Consider the following 20384-nt stretch of genomic DNA (forward strand, 5'->3'; position numbering starts at 1 on the left):
GGTATCTTGACTTCAGAATTTGAGTCTAAGGATATGTTGCTTTGGAAAAGAGGTTCTGCTTTTGTTTCCACAGAAGATGAGAACCTGTGGATTGCTTCCAGACTAATGTGGTTTGATGGACCAAGACCCCCTAAACTATCACCACAAACACCCCCCAAAAATACTTTGCCCAACAAAAAGCAGGAAGCAGTTTGGAGGGAACTATGCCCAAATTCCCTAAATGATTGTTTATAAATGTTTGTTTACATTTTAAAGGGGGGATATGCTATAGAGATTTGCATTGGTAAGGGTCTTGGTTTATTGATACAAAGTTAAGATTAATTTTGTTATGTGTATATTTCTGCTCTTGATTATGGTATTGTGTTTATGCAGCTCATTTAAAAATGTAATGTATAATTAAAAATATAGGTTAATAGGTAATCATCTATAATAGTCGATGTTATATGTGATTTTACAATGTTAAAGTTAAAAGTTAAAACCTTCCTTTTTTATTTAAACAGAAAAGAGGAAATGGTGTGGGAGGTCCTTCTGCCTATGTGTTGCTTTTATTGGTTAATGCATAAAGAAACTGCTTTGGCCTATAGCGAGGTAGAACTTAGCTAGGTGGGATAAACTAAACTGAATGCTGGGAGAAAGAAGGCAAAGTCAGTGAGATGCCATGTAGCCGCCACTGGGAACAGACATGCCGAAACCTTGCTGGTAAACCACAGCCACATGGCAATACACAGATTAACAGAAATGGGTTAAATTAAGATGTAAGAGGTAGCCAATAAGAAGCTAGAGCTAATAGGCCAAGCAGTGATTTAATTAATACAGTTTTCTGTGTGGTTATTTTGGGGCTGAGCAGCAGGGAACAAACAAACTGCCTCCTACAACAGTGTGTATGTGGGTACCTAGAGAGGCTAAAAGAGGGGATTGGATCTCCTGGAACTGGAGTTACAGGTAGGTGGTCGTGAGCTGTACAATGTGGGAGCTGAGGACTGGAGTCTTCTAATGAGCAGTGAGCTCTCTTAGCCTGAGCCATCTCTCCAATGCTGATCTTGACACTTTTGAAGAACACTTCTCAGTGTTTTGTAGGATGTCTGTCCATCTGTGATGTGTCTTTTTTCTAGGTCTAGAATTTGTACCAGGCTTTTTCTTTTGGGCCACCAACCAGCTCCCAAATCATGACATGGAGACTTATTAGTTATGAATGCTTGGCCTTTTTTATGCTTGTCCCACTTACTCTAATAACTTAACCTGCTTCTCTTCATCTATGGTTTACCTCAGGGCTTTTTACCTTTTTTTTTATTCTGTATATCCTGCTTGGTGTCTGACTATCTGGCAGCTCCTGACTGACTAACCTTGGGCATCTCCCTTATCCTTTCTCCTTTTTCTCTTCTTTTCTCTAGCCTAAATTCCACCTCATACTTTTCTCTCTTCCCGCAAGCCCCATCTATCCCTCTACTGCCTAGTTATTGACCATTCAGGTTTTTTTTTTTTTTTTTAACTAGGCTAATCAGGCCCCTTAGGCAGGCAAAGTGCAACACATCTTTACGTCATTAAACAAATGTAGCATGAACCAATATAACACATGATCTTTACATAGTTAAACGAATGCAACCTAAACAAATGTAATACATCTTTACATAGTTAAAGTAATATTCCACAACAAGAATTAGGTTTGTATTTTTGGTAAGACTGTCACAGAAGGACATTCATCCACCCAGGAATTTCATGGAAATGATGCTGAGTTAGATCACATGGTTAAGACGGTGTCTACCACTGTAAGCCATTATTCCCTCAACTCCCTCCCCTACTTTTTTGAAGACAAGGTCTTCTATTAGCTTGGGTTTGCCTTGAACATGTTGCAATCCTCCTGCCTCAGTCTTCCAGGTACTGAGTTTTCAGGTGTGTATCACCACGCTCGACTTCCTCTAATTTTTATTGGTAAATACCTTGGAGAGATTATCTGGAACTATGCTAATTGCCATTTCTTCTGGAACGTCTGTCAGCTCCTCTGAGTGTCCACCGTTTTATCCTGACTGCTACAGTTATTACTGTGATGTCCTAATGATGACTTTCTATTTTCCTATTTTTTCTATTTTTTAAAATAATTCTTTGGTAATTTAAAAAGTGTCCCTTTTTTAATTTATTTGCCCACTTTTGCTTATATTAGTATATACTCAGTTTATATATTGATAAAGTGTATTTATTCAATTATGTAGGCTTGATCCAATATCATTTGTTTAGCTGTCCAAATGTCTATTAGGATTTAAACGACAGATTTTTTTTTTCCCCAGTTCCGTCTTTGGATCCAGTTCTTCAATCTTGACTGTTTAGGGATTGTTTTCGTTGTTCGATACTATTAATGATATGTATGATTTTGAATCTGTGTCTCCACAACTAGTTTTTCTAAAAGGGAAGTTGCATATTTGAAAAATTTGTGCTCTTGGTTGCTATGTCAACATGGAAATCACTACCCATCTGACAGCGAAGAAGCGGCAGATCTTTGAAGTTCATCAGTTCTCCTATCTGTTGGGTGACTTACCACACTTGGTAAAAAAAAAAAAAAAAAAAAAAAAAAAAAAAAAAAAAAAAAAAAAAAAAAAAAAAAAAAAAAAAACAAGCAAAAACCTCAACAACACAAAACAATAAAGTTATTGATGTTGAGGAATCGACTTCCGGTAGGGGCAAACCAATTTCCGCCCACGCCAGTCTTTTACCCTGTACATTCCAACCGGAAATGTTTACACTCGGTCGAAAGCCACGTCTGTTCTGGCCTTAGTCCCGCCCCCACGCCGGGGAAGCGTTTCCGGGGTCAGGGCGCTCGGGTCCGCCCCGCCGCCGCTGCGGCGCTGGAAGCCTCGGTCCTCCCGGAAGTGCCCGGTTCTGCCTGACGGGGTCCGGTTCTGTGCTGCTGAGGGGCCCAGGGCGGCGGGGATGGCGGAGGCGGCGCTGCTGCTGCTGCCGGAGTCGGCGGCCGAGCGGGACGCCCGCGAGAAGCTGTCCCTCTGGGATTGGAGATCCGACTCGGTGGCGCCGCTGACAGACAGGCAGACGGACTCGGTGCTGGAGCTGAAGGCGGCGGTGGAGAACCTGCCGGTGCCCGCCGAGGTGAGGCGAGGGCGGCACCGGGCCGGCCGCCCCGTGCGGGGATCTGGCCTGTCCTCCCGAGCCACCGTGGCGGATCCTGCGGGAGGGGCCTGCGTGTCCCCTGATGTCAGCCGGCCACCCCGGCTGGCCCTGCCAGGACGTCCACGCGAGGGCATCGCCTTCCCCCGCCGGGGCGTGGGACGGTTGGCCTGAGCCTTGCTTGCCCCGAGCGTCCTGCTCCAGATCTTCCAGTGTCAGGGTAGCCTCGCTTCCCATGAGCCTGAGGTGCTGTGCTCGGGAGTCCAGCTAGTCTGTATTACTGCGTCCGGAGTCATCTTGTTCCCGGGGGCGAAGGGACACTTAGAGGGGATCAGAATTGGCCCCGAGTGACAGCTTCATTCATCACTCACCAAGCTGTGAACTCTTGGTGTAGGTTATGGGAGATGAGATTTATTTAATCTATAGCAAAGCAATAAAAAGTAATTCTTTTTGCAAGTTGACTCGGTTGTTAAGTAGTACTTTTGGGTTTTAGTATCAACATTTTAATCCTCTTAACCACTAGGGCAGTGTGCATGGTACCGTTTGTGTGATTCTGTATAGTTAATAACGGTAAGAGTACTTCTTACGAACTGTTTAGATGATCGACAGGCTCTTCTTGTTTCGATGCCTAGATTTGGGGTTATTTTATTAGCAGCGGTGGTTGTTTTTGATGCTGGAGGCATTACTTTCCATTCAATTTGGAATTCTGTCCAAACGCAGACTGAATTTGGCATTTTCACCTTTGCCCTCACACTGTATAGAGGTGTGAGGTAGAAATGGTCTCAGCACCTTTGTGTGCTGTGCCGGAAAAATCGGTGTTCATAGGTGCGTTTACCTGCCTGCCTCCAGGATGTCTTGCAGGAAATAGATCTGAGTAAACGAGGGAGCCAGTGGAAAGTTCTTTGACCTGGCTGTGTTTTATGTCCCGAATTATAGGTAGGTGTGGTGTGTGTGTGTTGCTGGGGATTAAACAGAGGACTTTCCCACTCATTGTTGGCTAAGCACTGTACCACAGGCTTAATATCCTCAGCCCAGACACTGGTTTATGTATTTCCCAGTCTGTTTATAATCTGTGTGTCAATGTTACTGTTTTGCACCATTCTTCCTTATTTATGCAGCAATACTCATCATGATGTCACGTTGTCATTTAACTCATTTTGCCACATGTGTCCCCACTGTGGTAGGAATTATGGGTAGAAACAAAATAGGTGAGGTGAAATTTCCAGCCTCGGGGAGTTGACATAAAATTGTGGAGATCATGCGCCTATCATAAAAGAAAAAAAAAAAACCAGACTAACAAACCAAGAAGGGTCAGATGGTGATCCATTCATTCTATCAGAAAAATAAAATAGGATGGTGGAACTAGAGCGGATGAGGGCATGCCCTTTTATGGAGGCCTAAAAGTACGGGCAGACGTAAAAGTGAAGAGGAGGCCATTTAAAGGAGATGACAGCCTAGCGTGAGAACTGGCATGGAAACAGGAAGCCAGCCTGGGAAAGGCTAAGTCAGTAGCGTTCTAGCATTGGGAAGAACAGCCTACGATCATGGCCAGAGGATGCACTTAGCAAGTCCGCGTATTCGAGGAGGTCAGTTTTAGAGTCTTGACACCGACCTCGGGATCTTGGAGGAGCATGTCTTCATTGCTTTCGTTTCCCCATACTAAAGTGTTCTCTGTCTGATGGGATAACCTCGTTGTTGAAAAAAGAATGCATCTGTTTTAATTTGTCTAACTGGCATATTTCCATCAACTTCTGTAACATTCCAATAAATAATTTCCTGATCCATTGGAACTGGACCTATTTAGTGGTCTAGTTGGTGTTCAGCTAATGCTCAGTAAACATCATAAAGATGTTAGTATCTTTAGAAAGCAGCTTTCTCACCTATAATAAAGCTCTCCTGGGACTGGAGAGGTGGCCCAGCAGTTAAAAGCACTTTGTGCTCTTGCAGAGGACACAGGTTCAATTCCTGGCACTTATATGGTGGGTCACAACATACCTGTAACTCCAGTTCTCTCTTCTGACCTCTGGGCACTAAACATGCATGTGCAAATACAAGCAGGCAAAACACACACATACAAAATGAAAAATATGTAATAAAATTCCTTACCTTTGAAAGTTGCATTTTTTTAAAAAAAAGAGATATTTGTATGTATATTGCATTAGGTAAAAGAATTTGCAGTAGAATGGTTTCCTGTAATTGAGACAAATTTTCTTAAAACAGTGAGAATCTTTTTCTTTCTGCTAAGTAATTCTTGTTGAAGTGCTAAATTAATTTACCTTGAAATCTGTCTGTAATTTACTGCCATAGCTGTTGTGTTCTTGTAGGTGTGTGACTTCGGTCATGATAATTAACTTCTGTATGCTTCTGTTTTCTTTGTTATAAAATAGATGCTTGTCTTACCGGGAGTTGTGAAAATGTAAAGCAGTCATGTGCAGAAGCAGGGCATGGCAAGCTCCTTGCTAATTTTACATTATTCATGTGATCTCTTTCAAACAATGAATGTTTTAAAAGCATAGATTAGAATCTTGAGCTAGTTTAGGCGTCACTAAGACTGAAGAGAGGAAGAAAGTGTTTTGGTCCCTGGAAGGCTCTGAGCCTCCAGTGATGTGCTCTAAATAGAGAAAGGATTGTCAGTTCAGTTGGGGAATGGATTGATCCAGTTGATTCTAAGAGTTGTTTTCTCCAGTCCAGGATTTCCTAAGAAATAAGGCTGGTGAGAGAAAGGGACATTTGTCTTTTCCGGGATTGGCTCAGCTGGTGAAGTAATGCTGGGTGGTTTATTGTAACTATTATGTAGTAGGCTCATGTCCATTTGTATAGGCCGTACGATAGCTTTCCAACATGGCCAGCAACCTGTGTTCTTGTCTGTCGGTGGTGTGTCTGCTCTCCTGAAGCCGGGGCAGTGAGTGAGAAGTCAGAAGCAGCAGGATGGGGACACTGCCACGCCCCTTTTGACTTGCCACTCTAGTTCTGCTATTGTGAAAAGAACTTAGCGGGACATAAGTTTTCTCTTATGCTGTTAAAATTGCTAAAATTATTATTTAAAATTACTTTTAAAAGTTTTCTTTAAGTATTTAAAATATTTCTTTTTAAAATTACTATTTCTTTAAAGTGGTTGTATTGTAGTTTCTTTCCTATTTAGTTTGAGAGAAAATAGTTTCTTATTAGTAAGAGTAAAGGGGCCGGGTGGTGGTGGTGCACGCCTTTAATCCCAGCACTTAGTAGGCAGAGGCAGGCGGATCTCTGTGAATTCGAGGCCAGCCTGGTCTACAAGAGCTAGTTCCAGGACAGGCTCCAAAGCTACAGAGAAACCCTATCTTGAAAAACCAAACCAAACCAAACAAAAACACAACAACAACAAAATAACAAAGAGTAAAGGGACAGGGACTTTCCTGCTTTTTGTATTTAAAGTTTAAAACTTTTTAAAAAAATACTTTTAGATATTATTATAATTATTATTGTTTTGTCTTTAGAGACAAGTTTCTCTTAGTAGCACTGACTGTCCTGGAGCTCACTCAGTAGACCAGGCTGGCATTGAACTCAAGATCCATCTGCCTCTGCCTCCCAAATGCTGGAATTAAAGGCAATCGCTACCACCGGTGCCTGGCTGTATATTTTAATTATATATACATACATGTGTTTGTGTGCGTTTGTGCATGAGAGTGTCTGTCCATGGAGGCTAGCTGAGGGTGTTGGAGTCCCTGGAACTGGAGTTAAATTTATTGATCTGGATCTATATGCTTCCTGGGTGTATACCACCTGCCATTGGTGCTGGGAACTGAACTGCTATTCTTAACTGCTGAGCCATTTCTCCATCCCCATAATTAAAGATCTTATGATTGAAAATTAATTAGTAGTTGTGCTCAAAATAATCAAATTGATTGCTCTTGGATAAATATGATCTATTTATTCATGATTAGATTATAGAATATCTGGAATATCTTGAGTAGCTTCTCATAGATCTAGAGTTTTATCTGGCAAAGTAATTTAGAAAATAACATTTTTAGTTTAAACTGAGCACATGTCTATGACTCCTTGGGTCCATTTGAAATGACAAAAATTAATGCACGGTACACTTAAAAATATCATTGTAAAGACTTAGCAACCAAAGAAGATATAAATATTAGAATTTTGATTGTTTGAAATAGTTGAGAGTTTTCTGCTGTCCAGGTCCAGCCTCAGTCTTAGGCAGATCCTTTGTCCCTGGGTCTTGGAGGTGGGACTTTGTTGTTGTGTATGTTTCTCTTAGCTGCAGGAGACTCCTCTGATGTCCTGGGTCCTGTATGGTTTCTTGTCTGTTGTCCAGAGTGGAAGTTTTTTTCTTTTCCCTTTTCCCAGCTATAATGGGGTGCTGTGTTTCATAGCTGACAGACGTTGCTGCCCCTTGCCCCATCCAGTGGCCTAAGGTTTTTGTTTCTTGGGGAGAAAGGGCTTAGGTGGGCTTTGTGCCCTGCTTTCCATGAAGTAGTATCCAGGTTGGTACCACCTTGTTCACATACGTGCCCACAGCTCTCTAGGAGTTTGTGTGAGTAGGTGTGGCTTCTTCCTAAGTCAGTGGCTTTCAGATGCTTCCACCTACCTTCTAGTCCTTAGCGGTTGGTGACAAACCAATTCTAGAATTCTTTTTAGCCACTTGCATGGTGCTTGTTATTCCCTTCCCCCCGGTCTCCCACAAAGGGAGTCAATATTTGACTTTCACTGAAGTGTCCATCTTTCTCCAGTTTGATTTGTTTTATTTTATGTGTGTGAATGCTTTGTCTGCATGTATACTGTGTACTATGTTTGTGCATAGTGCCCACAGAGGCCAGAAGAGGATATCAGGTCCCCTGGAACTGGAGTTATGGACGGTTGTATACCACCCTGTGGGTAATGGGAATTGAACCCAGGTCTTCTGCAAGAGCAACAAGTGCTTGTAACCACTGAGCTATCTCTTCAACCTTTCCCCCGGGTTTAATTTTGCATAGTTATTCTGGAGCCTGAGCTATGATGTATTTAATAATACTTAATGCTTGCTGTCAAGATGGTTTTGTGTGTGAAAGTCTTTTTGGTCAAGTGGCTTGAACCTGAGTTCAGTCTCTGGACCTACACGGTGGAAGGAGAGAACTGACTTAAGTTGTCCTCTGACCTTCACATGAAGTCACACACAAATGCTAAATAAACATAATAATTAAAAAGAATACTTAGCGTTTGTGAATTATTTGGCTTTTGCATGTTTGTGTGCAAGAAACATGGATTTCTGTCTCTTTATCCAGGTGTAGGCCTGCATGTTTGCTGGGATGTTTGTCCAATCCGAGTTGGAGGCATTGCATCTTCCCTTTACATCTTACTGACCTTCTACTGCTTACGTTACTGCTTCCCCTTTACCTCTACCTACCTCCCGTGATCTCTTTTTTTTTCTCTCTTACTCTTTTTCTTTTCTCCCGTGATCTCTTGTTGCAGAACTAACTTTCACTACTAACACAGTACTGCAGAGACAGCTTAGTTACTATTCTGTTCTCAAGAGGCACTGTAGATTCAGATCAATACATTTATTCTGTCCCAGCTCCTAAATAGGAGAGTAATAAAGAACTATGATTGCTACTAATAGGAAATATAAAAAAGTACTTCTAATGTCAGTAGTTCAATTTTATTGAATATTTACTATGTTGTAGGTCTTATGAAGTGTTCTACATGCAGCATTGTCTCGGTGTGTGTGTGTGTGTGTGTGTGTGTGTGTGTGTGTGTGTGTGTGTGATGGCTCCTTGGTTAATTGGGGTGCTTCCACAGTGCAGGTGTAGGTGTTGTTTATCTCAGTTACAGTTCTGTCTTCAGAACCCTTAATGGCAGCACACAGTTGCTGGTGACACTTTAGCCTCAGGATAGATTCCCTGAGTTTGAGAACATTAGTTCTTGCTGGGCCACAGCACTTTTACATCAGGGTGTATTACTTTCAGCAAGAGTTTATATGCATTGTGATGTCCCGATAAGTCAGACATTTGCATCTGACTGGGACCCTCCTGGCTCTGGGTCTGACTCATTTGTGTACAAGAACCCTCCTGATCGTGTTTGCTGTTGTTGGCTGTTGTTTGCAGTTACTTGGAGAAGCCAGTGCTTTCTTTTCTGCTCCTCACGGTAGTCGTGGTGTGGCTGCTGGATCTGTATGCGTAGAGGAGAAATGGAGGGATAGAGTCATGAGTTTCCCCGGTGCCACCCAGCTTGTACACTAGCAAGAGGCTTTCAACCAGGCTCCACTTTAGTGTTTACCGTGAAGTGTAGCCCCGTGTGAGCACAGTTGTAACCTTGTTTCTAGATTACTAGTGGATATTTGCATTGAGCTTATTTCAACTTAAAAAAAAAACAACCCTGTCTTCAGATGGAATGTCTGCATTTAGAGAGAAAGCAGTTTCCTAAGGCTTTGAGTCATGTCTTATGTTGGGAGACTTTAAATACCATGAGCTGAGGACTGAAACGTAGGATTGAACCTAACAGTGGGCCCTGTTGCTTTCTCTACCACCTGCTTCCAGTTTCTTTTAGTTCTAAAAACAGCTTGTCTGATAAGTGACTTCAGGTGAATTAATACAGAGCTCAAGCTTCGTTAGTGGTGGGGACAGAGAGTGCTGTGTTGGTGTTACAGGGAGGCCTTGTCCCTGGGCTCTTGTGGAGCTGATAGAAACGCTGAGATTCTTCCGAGTCTCTTGTCTGCCGTTGAATCTCACAGTGTGCCAGTGTAGGCGAGGTGGTAGGTGGGGTACCATGGGTGAAGGTGGTAGGAGGAGGTAGTTTGTTGTTTAATGAGTATGATGTGTTAATTTTGTCGGTTGGTCAGGCCTTTGTGTTGGATCCTGCAGAGAACATACTATTTGCAGCAGCACGCAGGTCTCCTTCTGTCGAATGGTGGTTTACACAAGTTCAGGTGGTTCTACGTAGGCTCAGGCCCCTGTTGGATCGCTGACATGGGTGTCCTGTTCACATCTTGAGTGGCGTCTATCCCAAAGAGGGCAGTGGAGATTCTTAGTACTGTGTGACATATCCTGATCTCAGAGGGTTTCAAGGAAATATTCCTTTCTCTTTGAAAACAAGAGTTTTCAAACAATTGAGTTGATTTAGGAAACTTTTCAAGTTAAAGTCTGTTGCTTTCTTTTTCAAGCTCCCAATTGAAGACATCTGCAGCTTAGCATCCCAGTCACTGCCCATTGAACTGACTGCTGTGGTGCCCGAATCTACAGAAGACATCCTCTTGAAGGGCTTCGCTTCCTTAGAGATGAAAGAGGAAAGAATTGAGACTGCACAACAGGTAAATGGTACCATCTTTCCTAGGGACATTAGATTATTCTAGATGTCTCAGTAAAAATGTCTGCCTCAGCGCAAGCATTGGCATTCTAGAGCTCTAGGAAGGTTGAATGCAGTTCCTGGTCCCCTACCTCCTTGGTGACCAAACTTTCAAATCTTTGAATCTGGGGGTGGGGGAGGAGCATTCTTATTCAGACCACCACATTGTCTAATTATATTGGCAATAAAATAAAAATATGATAAAAAGTAATAGAGTAACTAACGGGGCTGGAGAGATGGCCTAGTGGTTAAAAGTACCGGCGCTCTTCCTGGCACCCACATTGGGTTGCTAAGAGCTGTTTGTTTGTTTGTTTGTTTGTTTGGTTGGTTGGTTTTTTTGAGACAGGGTTTCTCAGTGTAGCCCTGGCTGTCCTGGAACTTGCTCTGGCTGGCCTTGAACTCACAGAGATCTGCCTGCCTTTGCCTCCCAAGTGCTGGGATTAAAGGTGTGTGCCATCACCACCCAGCTTCTCACATTTCCAGGAGATGTGAAGCTCTCTTTTTGACATCCGTGGGCACCAGGCATACACATAGTACATAGACATACACACAGCAAAACCTCACACAGATAAAATAATTTTTAAAAAGATAAGAATAAATTTTTATAAAAATATATACATCTAGATGCACATATAAACATCTTTCTCTACTTTGTTGCTGTAATTCTTAAAATCCTAAATGCTTTCTTTAGATGCAAATTAGTAATTTAGCCTGCATTTTGCTATTTCCTTACTGCTAATTACAAACCTAAATGTGTAACAGTTTCTATAGATGCTTCCCTGTTTATTCTTTCTGATTTGTTAAGAGAGTTCGAGCTCTCTATGTCTGTACCACCCTGAACACACTGATCTCATCTGATCCTTGGAACTCTGAAGGGTTGGGCCTGGTTAGTACTTGCAGGTGAGAATTAGAGCTGCCTGAGACAGGAGGATCACCAGTTTGAGGCCAGTCTGGATATATATAGCAAGTTCAAGGGCATCCCGGGCTACATAGTACATAGGCTCTGTCTCTAAGACAAAAACAAAGACAAAAAAGGAGTTAAAGGAGAGGCATTTCCAAATGAAACATAAAGCAGATATACTGAATTGCATGCATTATAAGTCAAAAGAGGCAGTAAGGGAAGCAAAGGAGAGCTCTTGCTGGAGTTAGGCTGACCTATGTGTTCTCCTGTTGTAAAGTTAGGTTGATTCACATCTACTCTTGTAGAAATTATGTCTACTCCTCTTGTAGAGTTAGGTGGACCTACGTCTATTTCTGTTGTAGAGTTAAGCTGACTTACGTCTACTCCTGTTGTAGAGTTAGGTTGATTCACGTCTACTGTTGTAGAGTTAGGTTGATTTACGTCTACTCCTGTTGTAGAGTTAGGTCGACCTACTTCTGATCCTGCTATAGTTAGGCTGATCCTACTGTAGTTACGCTGACCCACATCTGCCCCCACATGTGCTCCTGCTGTAGGTAGGCTGATCCCACATGTGCTCCTGCTGTAGTTAGGCCAACCCACATGTGCTCCTGCTGTAGTTAGGCCAACCCACATGTGCTCCTGCTGTCGGCTCCACTATTTACCATCATTGTGAGTTTCAGCAAGTTACTTACCTTTTTGGGACTTTAGTTTCTGAGTCTTTAAAACAAGTATGATTATATACCTATATTCTATGATTTTTATGAGAATTAAATAACACATGTAGATATAGCAAGCACACAATAAATGAGTAGAAAATGTTAGCCAAGTTAGATGACAAGCCTGCACACCCTTGACATTGACTTCCACTTTGAGAGAGATGGTGATTATGTTCTGTGTCTGTGAATGCCATTATACTGTTTGAAACAGTCATTTTTCCCTTCCACATTACCTTAGTCTGCAAACAAGCAGATTTCAGCACGGCGCTTTGATATGATGCTACTGTACTGTGCTCTTCCCTTCCTTCTCTCTCCTCTCTCCCCACCTTCCTTCCTCCACTCTTACTGATTATTCTCTCTTACTAAAATAGTTCTCCTTCTGTGAAAACACAAGCTTCTGTATTAAATTTATACTTGCATATCTCTGTAACAGCTTGAAGTACTTAATATGTAGGTTATGATTTATATATGATGAAATTTACTCACTTTAAGTGTCAGCCAGATGAGTTTTAATGAGTGTACATACTGCTATACTTCTATCAAGATATGAACCTGATATGAACCTGTTTTTGTTTTTTTCAAGACAGGGTATTTCTGTGGAACAGTTCTAGCTGTCTTGGAACAAGACTGACCTAGAACTCATAGAGATCCACCTGCTTCTGCCTCCCAAGTGCTGTGCTGTTTTTGTTTTGCATTTTGAGATGGAGTCTTGTGTAGTATAGGCTGACTTTCTTAGGGTTTCATTGCTGTGAAGAGAAACCATGACTGTGGCAACTCTTAGAAAGCAAAACATTTAGTTGGGGCTGGCTTACAGTTCAGAGGTTTCCCATTATCATGGCAGAAAGCACGGCAGAAATGCAGGTAGACATGGTGCTGGAGAGGTATCTGAGAATTCTACATCTGGATCAGCAGGCAGCAGGAAGAGATAGTGGGCCACTAAGATCTTAAAGCCCACCCCCTAGTGACATACTTCCTCCAGCAAAGCCTCATCTACTCCAGAAAGACCACTCCTCCTAATAGTGCCATTCCCCGTGAGCCTGGAAGGGCCATTTTCTTTCAAACCACCACCTGAACTATATGATGTAGCCCTGGCTGGTTTTGGAGCTTATCTTCCTTTCTCTACTTTCAAAGTGCTAAGATTACAGGTGTGTGCCCCATACCTAGCTAAAATATAAAATATTTTTATCATCCCCAAAATTTCTCATTTAAATTAACCCTCTTATCTGTTTTTTGTTTTGTTTTTCTTCTCTCTCTGCCCCACACCCCTTTCTTTCCCCAGTGATGTAGTTCAGGCTGGTCTTGAACTTGTGATCCTCTTGCTTCAGCTTTCTAAGCACTGGTATAGCAGGCATGTATGACCATGCCAGGTTTTATCTATTTTTAAATGATGAAAGATTTCTATAACATTGGTGTAGGGGCAGGTAACAGCCTCAAATTCATATTCCTTTTTATTTTTATTTTATGTGAGTAGATGTTTTGTTTGCCTGCATGTATGTTTGTGTACCACTTATGTGCCTGGTGCCGTCAGAAGCCAGAAGGCATTGGATCCCCAGGAACTAGAGTTACAGACAGTTGTGAACCATCATGGGAGATGCTGGGAACTGAATCAGGTCCTCCGGAGAGCAACCAGTGCTCTTAACCACTGAGCCATCTCTGCAGCCTCCCCAAAGTCCATATCCTTAATCCACTGTGTGATTTTCAAGTTTATATGCTCACCATTCTTATTAGGTGACATTAATATTAATACCTACCCAAAGCCCTATGATAATTCTTCAAATTTGGCAAACTAAGAGCCAGGTATTAGTTTCTTAAGAAGAAATATTTATTTTCTTCATATGTGTCTTTTTTTTTTTTTTAAATATTTGTTTATTATGTATACAATATTCTGTCTGTGTGTATGCCTTCAGGCCAGAAGAGGGTGCCAGACCGCATTACAGATGATTGTGAGCCACCATGTGGTTGCTGGGAATTGAACTCAGGACCTTTGGAAGAGCAGGCAGTGCTCTTAACCACTGAGCCATCTCTCCAGCCCCATATGTGTCTTTAATACTCCTCCTTACTTGACTTCGAAAATGACCGGTGCTTTTAATATCTTTTGCTTTTCCTGGTATATAGATGTTTTGTATGTATATATTAAAACTCAGAGCTAATTATTAGTGGCTGAGCCCTAGAAATAAGAGTTAGTTAGGTGATGCCCGCCCTTTAACTTGTACTCTACCATGTAATCACTTTCCGCTTACCTCTTTTAGTTTGATTGACAGAATAATCCTCTTATTTTCCAGTTTTTCTCATGGTTTGCAAAGCTGCAAACTCAGATGGATCAGGATGAAGGAACTAAATATAGGTATGTGTGGGTCCTTTATTTGTTGGACATCCTGATTTTTACATCATAGCCATCTCAAGTTATCAAGAATTTCCTTAATACTAGCTAGGGTGAGGATTGGGGTTATAAGTGATTTTAGAAAAAGAACTGCAGAAGAACTTGGATCAAGAAGTTGTATGGGAATTCTGTGAGGTGTTTGTGTGTCAGGAAAACATCCATGGAGGACCTTAGGGGTGGCCGTGTAGATTGAGTATGTTAGCATATGCTGATAGGGGAAGAATGATACCATATGCAGTTTCTCTCCAGGTTTAGATTATGCGGTTCCACATTGACGTTCAGTTAACATTTGTGTAGGGCCATTATTTCTTTTTGTTTTTCTTTTTCAAGATGGGCTGTCTTATAAGTCACAGTGTAGACCAAGCTGGCTTCAAACTAACAGACATTTGCCTGTTTTTGCCTTCCAAGTGGTGGGATTAAAGATGTGCATTGCTTGGCATAGTCATAGCCATTATTGCTAGGCAGCGTGCTATGGATGTATAATCCTACTTTATCTGTAGCACATCTTCAAGGAAACGTTATCATTCCCATTTTACAAATGGCCAGCTTGAGGCTTGGTCACATTAACTACCAGTGTCATTTGGACTTTGCTAGAGCTGCGGTTTGGACTTCTAGTCTTTAAATTTTTTTCGCATCATGTCTTTAGAGGTGGCAGGTATCTGAAGGAGTAACCTTATTTGCTGCCTTGGGATATCCTGGTGTCTTTGAAGGCTGATGCCTGTAATTTATTGACTCTCATGCAGGAAACCAGATTGTGGCTCTAAGGCAAATTCCTTTTATTGCTTGTGGTGTCAGTGACTCGTCTTCCTAAGCTTTGGAGTAGTTTATGGGCTAGCTTTTACTGTAAATCTGAGTAAAGAATAAGTCAGATTTTCCACCAGAAATTTGTGATTTTGGAAAGGTTGAGACTGTATTGTTTATTAACTCTACCTATTGGGGGAAAATATTATTGCCAATCCCCTCTTGGTTCTGTTTTCTAGACAGATGAGGGATTACTTGTCTGGGTTTCAGGAACAGTGCGATGCTATCCTGAACGATGTGAACAGTGCCCTCCAGCATCTGGAGTCACTGCAGAAGCAGTACCTTTTTGTGTCCAATAAGACGGGAACTCTTCATGAAGCCTGTGAACAGCTCCTAAAAGAACAGGTAATTGGGAATGACAGGGAGAGAGGACTGGTGGTTAATTTTAAATAGATGACCACTATTTAATTTTAATTTCTTTAATTTCTCTGGGTAGATGCTGAAGGCCGCTCTGTGCTAGACTGTGCTGAACGTGCAGATTGTTGAATAGGGAGCAGAGCCGGAGGCGGACTTCCCGGCTTTGGTCTGCTAGTGCAGCGGCAGAGCCCTGCTTGGTTTGCTCTGTCCACTACTGCTGACATTCTCAGATAGGCAGACTGATTGCACTACTGGTGGTTTTCTTTTTGTTTTTTTGCTTTTTTTGGTTTTGTTTTGTTTTAAAGACAGGGTTTCTCTGTATAGCCCTGACTACCCTAGAACTCACTCTATAGAGCAGGCTGGCCTTGAAGGGTTTTTGTTTTTAATCAGCTGTGTGAAGAGGTTGTTCTTAAACTTGTGAGTTGCAGATAGAACATTGAAGTAACTATATTTCAGAATTTTCTCTGTATTTTTGTGTGTCTTTTAAAAGACAGGCACTTATTTTTATAAAAGATCATATGATACTAATTATTGTCTCCTTTTGTTCATGGGTACAGAAATACTCGAGCATGATTCTGAAGTCTTATATCTGGTTTAAACTTCAATTTCAAATATAACTCTATTCAAAGTAATTTTGACTTTAGGGTACCAGTTGGTGTATTTTTATAATAATTGGCTTTTCTCTTTAAAATGTGAGTCGGAACTTGCTGATCTTGCTGAGCACCTCCAACAGAAGCTGTCCTATTTTAATGAGTTGGAGACGATTAACACAGTAAGTGCTTTGTGCTTTTCTGAAAAGTTAGTGATATTTTGTATTTCCCTTTTGTGGCAATCTTCAGGAATATAAAGTGATGTGCAAACTTAATAGTTGTTTGCTGACGGAGTCTCTGACTTCAGCAGGGTATCATTTCAGTTCAGAACTTTCCACGTGGGTTTCAGGAGGTTTTCTTCAGTTGTGTTATTGTTACTGGATCTCTTCGTTGATTTCCTGTTTTAGAATCTTTCCTATAAGCTGTAAAAATTAGGATAATAAATGTTCAGTTTAAGTCTTGCTGTGCTGCATTTCTATCATACTGTCCACACGTTTCTAAGCCACTGATGTTCAGTTTAAAGAAGCATATAGTCCTCATAAGGCAGATAATAAAGGCTCCTGGGTAAACTATATTTTTACGTTTCTGACTTGTAAGTTAGTCATAATTATTTGTAAATCATTTATTAAATTATTAAAATAATTATAATTATAGCTTAATATTAAAGACATAAAAGTAAAGCTGGCAGCCATTTAGACGTGGGATGTTGTGGGAATTGGTTCATTGGTAAACCACTTCTGTATCAAGACAGAATAAATGGCTAGTAATAGTTGGCTTTTCTTTTTTGTGTTGGAAATTGAACCCAGGCCCCCGTAAGTATGCTCAGCAAAGGCTGTGAGTGCTAGTTAACCCCTTAACCATAAGAACGTGGCCAGTGTCCAGATGTAGACAGGGTATATGTTGTGAAGTGGTAGAAAGTGGATCATCCGGAACTGTGATGTATTAGTTCAGTTTAGTGTTGCACAGCAGCGTAGTAAAAACACTTCTGGGTTCTTGTCTGCCTTTTTTTTTCCCACTAGTTTGACACTTACTAGGTTGTTATATATGAACACAGTTGAGGATATTTTAGTGATTGTAAAGGCTGTTTCATTGGCCTAAAAGTACCCTATTACATTTGAAAAGAAATATGTTAATTCTAGTTAATAATTTTTAATGTTTCCTTTTTTTGTTGTTAATTGTTTCTTTTCCTTTGCTTGAAGAAACTGAATTCTCCCACGTTGTCTGTGAATAGTGAAGGATTTATCCCTATGCTGGCCAAGTTAGATGATTGTATAACATACATTTCATCTCATGTAAGTCACACTTTTATATTTTAAAATACTAACATTTCTGCTATATCACTTACACAGTTATTTTTTTTCCAGTGGAAAAAGTATAGTCAGCTCTTTGTATGGCTTTCTTAGGTGGATTCAACCCCTTGTACATCACAAAGATCATAAAGAACCATTTGTTTTGTTTGTACTGAACACACAGCCTGCTTTTCTTGCCGTTGTTCCCTGAATGATATAGCGTAATAGCTGTCTCTATAGCATTTACATTACATTAGTCTCATAAGTAACTTGGTGATGATGTATAAGGGAGGATGCTCATTTGGTATATCCTTTGGGGTCCTGGAACTCGTGCTGTCTGAATGCTGAGGGGTGACTGTATATCTGTACATTCTGAAGAAAAACTAGTGTTTTCTTTTTCTTTTTTCTTTTTTTTTTTTTTGTTTGCTGTTCTTAGTGTTATACAAAGTACTTCGGCTTCTGAGTGTCTTCTGGAGTGGAAAGGGCTCTTTGATTCTGTTGTATCCTACCTAAGAGAGTGTGACATTTAAGGTGTTCATTGATGGGTGTGCGAGATACTCTTTGGAAATGTAGTTACTAGGGTGGGGGTCCAGGGGAGCCCAGAAAGACAAGTCCTTTCATGTTAGCCCTCTCCTGATCTCCCAAGGATGCTCTGCTTTCTTATTTTCTCTTGCTCCCTTCTGTTCCTAGTAGGTCTTACTTAGCACCAGCCTTGGGGCTAGTGGGGCTCTGACACTGATTTTGTTTGCAGCTGGGGTTGCTGACTGAGTCTGCTTTGTGTCAGGCACAGAGGATTGACTGCGACCAAGTCTTTCAAGTGTCTTCTTCACAGAGCTTATGATCTCCAGAGCTTTGCGTAGAGGACACCATGGTTCTCAGTGAAAGTTTGCTTGTTGTTAATATTTATTTCTTTTGTAAATTTCTTTGTTTTACAGCCTAATTTTAAAGATTATCCTGTATACTTACTGAAGTTTAAACAATGTCTTTCTAAAGCTTTGCACCTCATGAAGACATACACTGTGAACACTCTGCAGACTCTCACAAATCAGTTACTTAAAAGGGTGAGTTAACAGACCCTAGTGACTGCTTGCTTTTGATATTGATTGATTTGCCTTCTACAGCCTTTGTCTGAACTAATGCATAGGATTAAATTTTTACCCTTATTAAATAAGTATATGCTAAAGTTTTTATAATAGAGAAATATGACTATCCCATATAGCCCAATTAGTAGAGAGAGTCCTTGCCTAGTCCTGGTTATATTATAAAGTCCTGGTTTTAACCCCTAGCACCAAGGGAAATATTTAAAAGGAGGAAATTTTTTTAAATTATCTATCACTCAGACTTACTCAATTTTACTATTTTTGAATAATTTTCTGTCAACACTTTTTATGAGAAAGCTAAAAAGAATGTTTCAGGTAATGAATAGCTTTTATCTCATTTTATACTTTATCAAATAGTACTGGGTTATGTTCATATTTCTTGGACTTTTTTCTGTCTGTATTTGTCATGCAAATATAGTCAACCCTTAGAATCCATGACTTTGGCTGTGGATAACTATTACAGTGCCTTAATTATACCCAGGGCCTTGGACACACCAGGCAAGTATTCTGTCACTGAGTTACACATTCAGCCTACGGGATTTGAGATAAGGTATTGCTGTGTTGCTCAGCCTGGCCTTGAACTTGTGGTTCTCTTGCTTCTTGGATGCTGGGATTACAGACATGTACCACCATATTGTGCAGGATGCATATTTCTGTTGAGTGTGACCTAATGCTTAGTATTGTATTAGAAACTGTATGGTAGAAAAAGGGGCTTGTAATGTCCTTGTATCATAGTGATTGTACTTAGAAATAGTAACTAGTAAAAATGATGAAAAAATTATTTACAAATTGGTGGATGCTAGGTACAAAAGTAACACATACTGAGTGGGTTAGGAAATAAGAGTCGAGCCATCTAGGGTGGTTACTAACATATTTCTTTCCCAATTAAAAAAAAAGGCCGGGCGGTGGTGGCGCACGCCTTTAATCCCAGCACTCGGGAGGCAGAGGCAGACGGATCTCTGTGAGTTCGAGGCCAGCCTGGTCTACAAGAGCTAGTTCCAGGACAGGCTCCAAAACCACAGAGAAACTCTGTCTCGAAAAACAAACAAACAAACAAACAAACAAAAAAACCCCATAAAGACTATATTTTACTTTTAAGCTCACTCTTCAGCTGGATATACTGTTTGGGAAATGGAGGCAGGAAGATAAGTAGCTCAAGGCCTCTCTGGGCTATGTAGTGAGTTCAAGATAGTCTATATAACTCAGTTCTGTCTCAAAGTAAAGGAAAACCAAACCAAACTAAAGATAGTCTGGGGATGTTGCTTTGAGATAGAGTGGTGCCTAGAATGTGCTAGGCCTTAGATTCAGTCCCTACTAGGGCAGAAGAAAGAGGTAATGGAAATTTCAAAACTTACTTTCTCAAGGACGTGTACTGAATGTCAGAGATGTTGAAAATTTGGCTAGTGTCTTATACTCCATAAGTAATAATCTAAGTCTGGATTCAGTTCTACTTACTGCCAAAATTCAAGTAATACAGGATAAAATTTAACTATAAAGGAGAGAGATGTTAACTTCATTAATTCTCAGCTATAACAATTTTAACATATAACCTCTCATTGAGATTTTCTTTCCTAAGCTTTTGGTGGGAATGGAGGCCAAGCAGCAGATGTATGAAGTGGTTAATGTTCCTTTTTCTGAGTAACTATGTGTTTGCTAATATCTTTCTTCCCTATTCCCCCCTTGTTTCTTCAGGATCCCTCATCAGTACCTAATGCAGACAATGCCTTCACACTATTTTATGTGAAATTTCGAGCTGCTGCCCCTAAAATCAGAGTAAGTCTATTGACATGTATTGAATATTGGTAGGAAAAATTTCAGCCAGCCCTTT

General features: G+C 40.9%; 1 protein-coding gene across 1 annotated transcript in view; it reads left to right on the forward strand.

Moving 5' to 3' along the window:
• The first annotated feature begins 2809 nt into the window (after positions 1-2809).
• The window catches only part of Cog3 (component of oligomeric golgi complex 3), a 55719-nt gene continuing 38144 nt past the window's right edge, over positions 2810-20384 (forward strand). The window contains exons 1-8 of the mRNA XM_038309855.1: positions 2810-3096; positions 10241-10387; positions 14322-14383; positions 15400-15565; positions 16275-16349; positions 17367-17459; positions 18392-18517; positions 20249-20329. Coding sequence (XP_038165783.1) covers positions 2923-3096; positions 10241-10387; positions 14322-14383; positions 15400-15565; positions 16275-16349; positions 17367-17459; positions 18392-18517; positions 20249-20329 — 924 coding nt within the window. The 5' untranslated portion in view covers positions 2810-2922. The remainder of the gene's footprint in view (positions 3097-10240; positions 10388-14321; positions 14384-15399; positions 15566-16274; positions 16350-17366; positions 17460-18391; positions 18518-20248; positions 20330-20384) is intronic.

This window comes from Arvicola amphibius, chromosome 13 (genome assembly GCF_903992535.2).
Source record: "Arvicola amphibius chromosome 13, mArvAmp1.2, whole genome shotgun sequence".
Classification (NCBI taxonomy): Eukaryota; Metazoa; Chordata; class Mammalia; order Rodentia; family Cricetidae; genus Arvicola; species Arvicola amphibius.